Here is a 10,676-nt window from a genome sequence, read left to right as displayed (position 1 = left end):
AAAAAAGGCAGACATCCGTGGTACTGGGCCCATACACTACAGAACATAGTTGTGTTGTGGACAGAAGATGAAGAAATCTAAGTGTGGGCAACTGCAGCATATTTGAGGCAGTTCTTCCTTTCTGTTGGACAGAAATTGCTTAAGTGCTAAAGTTCAAACTTTCATGTTCCTGTTTTGCTTTTTAAAATATGCAATAGGGGATTATGTTTCACAGAAGGCTTCAACTGGATGCACAGAACCCTCTTAGATTGGGTATGGGTCAGCAAGGAGCAAATGCACCCACTGTCCTTAGAGGGTTTCTTTCCATTTCCCTGTCAGAGGCCCAGTGTAGCCCTAGGGCTTTTTCCTTTGCAAATACAGGTTTAATCCAAGATGACAGTATCTGGCAAGCTCAAGTGTATTCTCATTAAGGATGTTGCACACCTGTTTTGGTGGTACTTTTCTTGGTATGGAAAGTGAACATTAGTGCTACAGGTGTGAGAGTTGCAGGCATGAACATTATTTGAAAAGTTAGCTGATGGCTTTGTGACTCTTCTTCAACAAAGGGCAGCTGAGCATTTGGCATCATTTCACTTGAAAATGTGTCATGGAATTATTTATGTATCAGCCTGGGCTAAGAAGTTGTTGAGTAAAATAACTCAGAAAAGCTTTTTTTGGTTGTGCATGACTGGAAGATAGTTGTTTGTGCTATTTTGTGAACAGGAGAGGAGGACATTGTATTTTCAGAGAAATCTTGGACTCCTTTACTGTGTGGGTAATGACTGTAACACTGTGACTACTCTTGGCAGTTCATGTGAATGATCCTTTAAATGGGAAGTAAATAAAATTGTAAGGACCTCTGTAACCTGAGAGCTGTCTGCTTAATATGGGATGTGAACACTTTCTGCAGTTCTGCATGTCCCTGGGGGCCTTCCAAGGAGTGGCATTGGAGGTGGTTGGTTCTCCTAGACTCCATCCTGTGGAGCCTGGGAAAGAGGAGCTGGCACAAGACTCTGCTTGTTGGGAAAAAAACTTGAGAAAAATATTATAGCACTGTCATGACCCATCTCCTCTATGATCACTAGCTCTCATCTAGCCCAGTTATTGACCTCCAAGCAGCTGGGCTGCTACTGCACTGCAAATTTCCATTCAGATGATTTATCTCCCTGACTGGAGTGTCAGTGGCCCCAAAGAAAGTACATGGATTTGTACTAGATTTTTGGATCAGAAAGTGAGGGGAGCAAAGAACGAATCTGAAAAATAATTTTTCTTAGATTGTCAAAACCAAATTTCTGGCCTGAATTGGTGGGACACAGAAAGTGCTGGATTGTCTCACTGGGTTGTTTTTTGTTTTTTTCCTTTAAAAGACTACTTTATATTAACACTGTTTTGCCATTAAGACCCCTTTAAAATAGTTGGAGTCAAAACGTGTTGTAAATTATGTGATATTTTTAATCCCCACTTATAATGATGCCTCAAAAGCCTGAAACCAACATCTGCTTCCTTGCTGGATTGGTTTTCTGCAATAGAAGGCACTTCCCTTTTTTTAACTACTTAAGAGTCACCTCATTCTGTAATTAAGTGTTGAAAAGCCATAAATCACTGTCATATTGGATGTGTTGTAGCATATGGGAGTTTCTTACTGCAGAATCTAGCTTGTGAGAAAATACCTGGCCTTTGTGTGACTTGGAGGAGGGGAAGAGTGAATCTTCAGCCCTTTGCTCTTCAGTTACATGTCCTTGGAAAAAATGTAATTACCCTCATTACCTTCAGCATGTGTGTAACCACTGTTGCTGTGCATTGTACCAACGATTTTAATCAAATCACATGCTTCGGGGATTTAGCTTGTCAGCTCTGAGGGGTAAGAAAGAATGTAAATTTACCCCTTCATGCTTTTTTTCTTCTTTTTCTCTTCTGCCCTTGCCAGCCCCTGGCCTTGCATGCCTGGCTGTGCGCTGGTGCTCGAGTGACACTGACAGCCAGCTCTGAGGGAGGAACTGAAGTTTCCCTCAGGTCAGCTCAACAGGAACAGTGGATGATGTTCATTTTCTCTACAGCATGAGGCAGGGACTCTGGGGCTAGTTTGTTTGCTTGTTAAACTGTACTTATAATTTAGTATGTTAGTTTTTTGAAAAATTAAGTAGTATATTGAGTAGGAAGAGATCTGGACTGTCAGGAGTTACCAGATTTTTCAAGATAGCTACTACAAAAAGAGATTTAAAAAAACCCAAAAGGCTCCTGTCAAACAGTTGTGTCTGTCTGATGGAATTTGACAAATGGATTTGCACGCCCACATGGAAGGAAGGCAGAGGTTAAGGGTTCGGCTTCTCCTTCTACCCGGGCGTGGGTCAGCACGGTCGCTGCTGTCCCTCAGCGCGGTGGGAACGGACGCGGCCCCTCAGAGCGCGGCCCTCAGGGCCGCAGCCGGCGCGGTGCCCCCGGGGCAGCCCCTGCGGCGGGGAAGGGGCACCCGGCCCGCGGGCAGCGCCGTGTCCCTCAGCGTCCCTCAGGGGCCGCGGCTGCTCCCGCGGCGCGCAGCAGGTGCCCGGGACCCCGGCCGGGGCGCGGGGCGGGTCCGTGCGGGTCCCGCCCGGTCCGGCGGCACCGCCCCCCGCGCTGCCCGGCGGGGCGGGGGCGCCGAGAGCCCCGGGCGGCCCTCGCTCCGCTCCGCTCCGGCAGCGGCCGCCGGCGCGAACAAAGGCGGCGGCGGCAGGCGGCGGTGGCGGCGCGGCCGTGCGCGGCAGCCCGCCCGCCCCTGCTTCCTGGGCCGGACCAGGCGAGGCGGCCCCCGCCCCGCCGCGAAGCGGAGCCGCCGCCGCAGCAGCAGCAGCGCCGGTCGCGGGGCGCGCTCGCCGCCCGTCGCGGGAGCTGCATGTGCGCGGGAGCCGCGGCGGAGGATGGCCGTGCTCAAGCTCGCCGACCAGGTGGGCGCCGCGGGGCGGGCGGGAGCGGGCGGCGGGCTCAGCCGCAGCCCCCGCGGCGGTGCGGGCGGCCGGGGGAGGCCCTTCCCCCTGCCGGGAGCGGCCGTGGCAGCCCCTTCGCGGGGGGCGCCGTGCGGTGCCGGGTCCCCGCTGCCCGCCGAGCCGCCGCCGATGCGCTTCTCTCTGCTTCCCGGCGGACATTGTCTGCGTGCGGCGGCCCGGGGGCTCGGGGCCGGGCAGGGCGCAGCTCGCCGGGGTCGCGGCAGCCGGTACCGGACGCTCGCCCGTCCCCGCCGAGCACCCGCGCCGCGGTCCCCGGTGAAACGCTGACATCTCCCGTCGGCGGGCTGGGATGGAGGTGGGTGTCGGCTCGTTCCGAAAGGCCTCTCGGCTCTGCCTATCGTTCCTTTGGCTTTTTCCATCGTTTCTTTGCCGTGCAGAACGTAGAAATCATCTTTCCTTTTTACTTAGGAAGTGCCTCTTCGGATAAGCTGTTGCCGTTCTCCACAGGCTGCTAGGAAAACCCGTAGTATTAACACTTGGATCGTGTTAAATTTAGCTGTGGGCAGACAGCTGTAATCAGTATTAAGTATTTCTTATCACTGGTAGCTAGAAGCATTTATAAATATTTAGTAAATTGATATTATGACTCCCACATCCTGGTTCATCCATATACTCTACCAACTGTTACACACTTTGCGTGCTTTAATCTGCTATTTTTAATTCAGCGTGGTCTGCCTGTGATGTGCAGCGTGGGTGTCCTGCAAGGCTCAGACCCTTCCTGTGGGGTTCAGAAGGACTGCCTGCAGCCGGCTCCTCTCCAAATACCCGTACTTGGAGATCACAAGCCTCGCTCGCAGTCTATTTATGCTTTTCCAAAAAAATCTTCCACATGCACAAAGCTTCCACATAGCACATTGAAAAGAGTTTTGAAAGCAGCAAATGATAAAGCTGCTTCTAAAGTGAAATCAATACTGGGGGACCAGACTATAATGTGTTTCCATGTGTAACAGAAGGCAGTATTTATGGGCTGCCTCCTGACATGTCCCTTGCATATCCTCATCTTTACATCTGATGCTTATGACTGGCCATGAAAATGTTTCACACCATGAGGCTTCACTACCCCATTGTGCACAGACTGAGTGTCACAAATAAGGAGATTTAGGTAGGAGCTGTGTGTTAAATATCCAAACAGCATGCATTAATATTAAAAATACATGTGCTACAAAGGACCAAAAATGTACTATTTCAGTGCTTTTTACATGTTTAGTCAAGCCCTTGAGTTTATTGCCTTTAGTATTTTTAAATCTTTGTTGACATCCTACAGTGAGAATTTTGCTTCAGCAGCAGCAGTAGAAGTCAAAATATGTATAAGGCAAGTAGATCATGTCTTGATGAAGTCTGTAGTGCTGTAGAAAAATGATAGGCTGTTGTCTTAGGGTTCTCCCTTTTCGTCTTCTCTAAGAACTCTCAAAGTAGAGGGAGGAGGCTCCTCAGAATTGCTGTGACACCCCTGCAGTGTGCCTACTTTGAGAATGCTCAAAATTTTGGTGAATGCTTGTCATTGTTCCTGCTCAGGCTGTGGCCTGGGACATGATAAGACAGGCTGATCGTTTTTCTTTGTGGAGATAGGTTTCCTGTTGTTTATAGAGGGATATGCTGGTCTACCTGTACCCATCCTACTGGGTCTCTTTTCATTTCCTTCATTTTCTTCAACAGATCTTTTTCTTTCACTTCTGAGAGAGTGGAGGAGGGGGAGGACATGTTCAAAGCTGGCTGTGGTGCTTCCTCTTAAGCTGAGAGCAGAAGTTTTTGTGTGCTTGGAGCTGTTGCTGGTGGAGCCATTGCCACCTGCAGCCCGAGCAGTGTCACCAAGGCACCGGGGCTGCACCGCAGCTCTGTGTGATTCATGGCAAGCTCTGCTGCTCGTCTGTATCACACTGGGGGAGTGCTGTCCCCAGGCTGGCCCGCCTTCAGCAGAGAGACACAGAGTAGCAGCAGCCTGGTGTGGTTATGGATAGATTCAGTCAGAAGAGAGGTGAATCTCTGCTGGAAAATGATGTGTCTGGGAAGATTTGAATTTCTGTAACAACTCCTGTGTGTACTCAGGCTCACTGGGGTAGAGAGCAGGCTCCTTCTGCATTTCTTCCTGCTCTTGGAGACTGAGGCAACTGTGACAGTGATAACTCGCAGCGATTCAGGAAACAGTTTCCTTTTTCTTTAACACCAAAGGCCACAGCTCACGATGTCCTGCAGTGAGATTTGGAGTGAGGGACACTCCACACATCCCTGCAGTGCTCAGGACCTGGGCTGCTCTTTATGCAGCGTGTGTGAGGTGCTTCAGGTCTCGGTTGTGATGCTCAGGGAAGGCTGACTCTGAAACCAAGAGCTCTGTCCCTGTCACTGGGATTTCTGTAGCACATGCTTCCTTCTGGATCCACAACCTTTTTGACCAGTGAGGAGAGCATGATGTAAGAGAGAACTAGAGAACCTCCTTGCTGGGAGTTTAAACATTTCTTTCTCTTAAGTGGCTGTTTCCTCCTTGCCTCCATGCTTGGCTTTTCTTACCAAGTGTATCTAACAGCACAGGTAGTATTCAGACAGAGGAGAAATTAATCACACCACTTCTCATACAGGCTTTGAAGACAGACGTTAATAGTTGCTGCTTTTTTGATATAGCCGAAAGGTGCTAAAGTGCTGCTACACTTAAACCTTAAAAGAGATTATCAGTTCTTTTAGCTGCATTCACTTGTTAGGCAGGAGAGCTTAGTTTAAGAGTTTAGCATTAGTGAAGGTTACTTGAATTTGCTTCCAGAGATGGTAATTATTTGCTCCTCAGTTCAGCCAAGAGAAACCTGTGAGTGGTTTCACCACAGGAAGTGTATTCTACCATCGCTCATTTCTAGATTAATTTCTTTCAGAGATGTAACTAGTCACTTTTGAATTACTAAGCAGAATAAGTTCAAATAATTCATAAAACATAAACTAATTAATAGGATTATAATCTTTGTGCATAGTTGTATCTGTGCAGTTGTAAGCATTCTGATACTCTAAATATTTCTGTTGTCATTTACAAATATTGCAAAACTTGCTCTAAATCTTAACACATTTATCTGCTCCTTTGTTTTTACCATCTCTGCTGTGAAGTTTAATTACAGTAAGTGTGCAAGTTGTTTTAATGACTGAAAAAAACTCTTTTTCTTTTCAAGTATAAGAGTTATTGCTGTACTGTTCCCTATCCAAGTCATTGGCTGTACCTTTTCCATTTCAATAAGCATTAGTATTTTATATTGTGTGAGGGTACAGTTGTTCACAATAAAAGGTTGCAATTAAGCTAGAGCTCAGAAGGAGCAGCAGACAAGTGCTCCAACAGGTGAGCAGCCAGAGGCTTTCAGGTGTGGGTGGTGCTCTCAGAGGGTGAAGGTACTGATCTGCTTGTGACTTTCCTGGCTGCTTTTTTGAGCAGCAGTTTTTGCCTGGACCCACCTCTCTCATCCTTTGAGTAATCAGTAGGTGTAGGGCTCTTCCTGCTGCCTCTCTCCCTGCTGCTATCTGCAGTTCTTTGCCCAGCTTATTCCTCATACCTGCACCAAGTAACCTGGTTTCTTGAGAGCTGTTTGTTTGCCTCTTGCAAACTTTTCCAGAGAAAGCCTGGTAGCTGGTGTCCCATCCAGTGTGCTTTTCATCTTCAGGGTTTCCACTGCTGATTCTGGGCAGCAAACAGACAATTGCTCCTGTAAGTGTGAAAGGGTAAAATATCTTAAAATAATGCCATATGTAAACTTCTGTGCTTCACCTTTTGGAAAATTATTTTGGGAGAACCTAAAGTTTCTGTTGTGTCTCCCTCTCATTCTCAGTTTTGCCTTGCCAGTTGGGGCCTTCCTTGCAGAGTTGCCAGCTCTGCCCCCAGCTTGTCTCTTTAGGTAACTCTGTCATGTTCTTTCTGTTTAAAGCCAGCAAAGTTGCCCTGTGCTTGGCAGTTTGGTTTGGGATGCCAGCTCTGCCTTCACCTCCTGGCACAAGTGTGCCCATTGTGCCCATCAGAGCAGGGTGTGTGTGGGACAGGCCAGAGGCTGATGCAGGCTCACTGCCTGTTGTTGGTTACAGCTGCATGTCTGCAGAGGAAATGTACCACTCTGTCTTTGAAAGACACCAAGAAGGTTTTCTATAAACAACAATAACATGGGAAGTTACCTAGGAAGTGCAGCCCGTGTAGCTGCTTGTAAGAGATGTGGTGCTTGGTGGTTTCATGCCTGCACTCCCACATTCTGTGAGAAGCTTGCTGTGAATCTGAGACAGACACAGGCTCTAGCTAGCCTTGGGCCAGTGCATCTGGAGGGTCATAGTTTGTATGTTCAAGACAACAGAATTGCTCTTAGGCTGCCCTCACAAGCATGCATATGCATGCAGAAGGGTAATGGAGCCCAGATGAATGGTAGTGTGTGTACTTAGGCTGCTATTAACTGCAAGCCCTCATCCTGTCTCCTGGTATTTTGCCTGTTGTCCTTGATTGCTGAGGGTAATGCAGTGTGACTAGAACTGAAAGGACCATTTCTCTCCCTTCCCCAAATGTTTTCCTGTGTTTGACAGTTCTTTGCTGACCATCAGGATCTTTTTTATTATAGTCACAGAGAAACAGCATTAAACAGATGTTAAATAATTTTAAACAGATGTCAAAGATCATAAAAATCTGCTGGGCAAAGGCTGGACTTGTGTCTGAGCACACTTAAAACCAAAATGAATACAACAGTAACAAATAGTCTGCTAACAAAACCAATTACATTTCCAAGTGATGGTGTGTCTAACTTATTTCAGAATCATTCAATTGGCAATAATGTCTTTCTGTGTATCCTTTCTCTGTGACATGTAAAAGCATCTGAGAAAATGCCCCTGCATCTACTGTATAAAATAGAAGTAATGAACCTGTGCCCCATGCCCACAGGCAGCCCATGAGTTAATTTGGTGTGCCATGTGATGCCACAATCCCTCCCTTCCTCATATTGTGACTAGATAATATTAAGGTGTGTATATTAATTTGCAGTCTTCTAAGTGGTTTTGAAAGGGCTCAGAGCCAGAAAGAGATAATCCATTTTAGTGCAAAATACTCAGCCACAAAACTAAGGTAATTGTGGGGAAGGAAGGAGGAGGAATTTACCCACAGGAGTGTGTCTCTATTATTTTGTGTGAAATGAAAATGTGGTTGGACCAAAATAACTCCACTGTGGCTGCCACTGTCTTCCTGGAGCCATGACATTCCTAGGTATCATGCATACTGGGAGACGTGGCTCCATGCTTTTCAAAATAAAATAAAAACTTTGGAAAAACTGGGATGTGCCAGAATTCCTGGTCTTGTTCTGACCTGTAGGAGTGATGGTGGCTGCCATTTGGTATAGATGGCACCTTAGCTCTGACACAGAATCATTGAATTGTTTAGATTGGAAAAGGCCTTCAGGATCATAGAACCCAACCATAAACCCAGCACTGCCAAGAGCACCATGGAAATATGTCTAAATGCCAAATGCCCTAAATGTCTCCAGGAATGGTCCTGTTCAAAGGAGGTGGCTTTGGGTCACCAAAGAGAGCAAGATACAGGCTCAAAGGGGAAGCTGTTTTTTGGTTTTTTTGGTGGTTTTTTTTTTTTTTTTTTTTTTTTTTTTGGTCATGGCTTCTGCAATGTTTCACTTCCTGATAATTTTGTAACTTGTTTCAAGGTAAAAAAGAAGCACTTGACTTGGGAGAATTAATTTATGGCGTGGTGTAGCGTGCTCAAGTATGTAATAGATATTTCTTCAGCAGGGAAATCCTGCGGAGGTTTGCTCTTTGGTAATGCTGGAAAGGTTTGGAGTGGTTGTGCCTAGATGCCTGGCTGTTTTGAGGGGGGTGTGCCTGCCATGTTAGAGTGTTGGTTTTCTTGAATTCCAGATGGCATCCAGCAGAATTTACCCTCCTGTACCCTCTTGAGGTGTGGTATTTTATCCAGGCCTGACAAGGGCCTCATGACCTCCTCCTGCTCATCTCTTCAATGAAGATGTCGTTGTCATGGCTACATTTAGTAGAGGAATAAACATTGCTCCCAGCTTGGGTGCTTGTGTAATGGCTTGGTTCCAGGAAGGTGATGTTTTTATCTGGATCCCTGCTCGAGGGGGGGCAGATGTTTTCTGTGACCTGGGAGCAGCAGTGCCCAGGCTGGAGCTGGCCATCACTGGGGTCAGTGCCACTGTCAGCAGCACCACCCTGGGCTGGGAACAAATCCCTGCGAGCAGAGAGAACTCCTGAATGTTTCTAGAGGTCTGTGTGGAGCTGATCCTGCTTGTTTGTTGCCAAGAGAGGCAGAGGCTGGGATGTGCTGGTGATGGGAAGGGTTTCCCTGCACTGGCTCTGCGGTCTGTTCGGGGAGGAGCCAGGCCAAGGCCAAGGCTCTTCTCCTCTTCCTGGAGCTGCCCCACCACTAACAGATCTCTGCTTGTGGAATAAGCTGCTTACTCTTCAGGAGCCACTTCTGGAGTTTATTCTGTCTTCAGGCTAATAACCAATGCTTCAATTAACATATTATGTTTTTAGGTTTTTTTTTAACCTCTGTCTAGAATTTTGGAGCTAATGCTAACCTGGTGCCAACAGATGCCTACAGGAGCCAGATATTGTAGGTATAAGCCTATTAAGCAAATGTTGCAAAGTACTTTCTGATAGCATTGACCATTTACTCTTTTATTCCTGCTTTTTTGAATGCCCTACTTCACATACTGCCTCTGTATGTTGCAGATGGGCTAACCTTGCTGACAGACTACCTCTGTATTTTAACTCTTTAGTGCATTCTTTTTAGCTGTTCCTGTATTTAAATTAGCTTTTTTGTTGTTTCCAGAAGTACATATATGTCATTTGTCACTTTTTTTGTTAGCTGGAAAGCTTGGGCTGGCAAGTTCCCACAGCTGCTCTCTGTGGTTTCAGCCTTTTCTTCTTTGCTGCACTAGAAACATGTAGCAGCATGTTGGAAACCCTTCAGCCTGGTGATGGGTGGGAATCAAAGCATTACAAAATTACATTTAAACGGGAGAAATTATTTTGCAGTTTCAACCAAGGGTTTGAGGTCATTCTTGGACGTTTGCAAGGAGTTGGTCAACAAATTACAGCATTTAGTTGTGGCTAGGTAATTGTGACATTCTGAAAGAGCGTGTGCTTTTGATGACAGACATTTGCATGTGTTTTGCTTTTGGGGGAAGAAAAATCTTTCCTGTCTGCAGATGTACAACCAAAAATGGAGGCTGTTGAATGAATTTCTTCCATGCAGTGCTGAACCTCCTAGCCTAGCAGGCTTGTCTGCTTGATGTTTGTTCTTCGAGCTACGAGCTGGTTTTTATATAGGGACGTGCATTTTTGTGCTGGAGTTATTTGTCAAGGCTTGCTCTGTTGTTTTTAAAAGAGTTCTTGGGGAGAATGCCCTCACAAAGCCCTGCTTCCCCTCACAGCTGCATGCTGCTGCATCTTTGTGAGCAAGCAGGCAAAACCAGGGCAGTTAAATCCTGCATATGGTCTTAACTGATGTACCTGATGGCAGCTGTTTACTGAGCTGAGGCTTCAGCTCCTTTCCGTAAAGGAATTGGTTTCTTATGGAAAAGCCTTGTGTTATTAATTCTGTGTAGGATTGCTTCAAGTGCCATGTGTTGATATCCTTAATAGCACAAAGTCTGCAAATAATCTCTAGTGATGAATAATTTTCTATTTAAGCATTAGTGTTTTTATTCTGGTAATTTTTTGGATCTCATTATGTGGCCTGTTTTT

General features: G+C 46.6%; 1 protein-coding gene across 10 annotated transcripts in view; it reads left to right on the top strand.

Moving 5' to 3' along the window:
* The first annotated feature begins 2,805 nt into the window (after positions 1-2,805).
* The window catches only part of ANKRD44 (ankyrin repeat domain 44), a 131,618-nt gene continuing 123,747 nt past the window's right edge, over positions 2,806-10,676 (top strand). For all 10 annotated transcript variants that reach the window (XM_058028410.1, XM_058028405.1, XM_058028404.1 and 7 more), the window contains exon 1: positions 2,806-2,903. In XM_058028410.1, the coding sequence (XP_057884393.1) occupies positions 2,877-2,903 (27 nt within the window). In that variant the 5' untranslated portion in view covers positions 2,806-2,876. The remainder of the gene's footprint in view (positions 2,904-10,676) is intronic.

Source organism: Melospiza georgiana, chromosome 7, assembly GCF_028018845.1.
Source record: "Melospiza georgiana isolate bMelGeo1 chromosome 7, bMelGeo1.pri, whole genome shotgun sequence".
Classification (NCBI taxonomy): domain Eukaryota; kingdom Metazoa; phylum Chordata; class Aves; order Passeriformes; family Passerellidae; genus Melospiza; species Melospiza georgiana.
The sequence above is the reverse complement of the archived record's forward strand: the minus strand, read 5'-3'. Positions and strand labels throughout refer to the sequence as shown.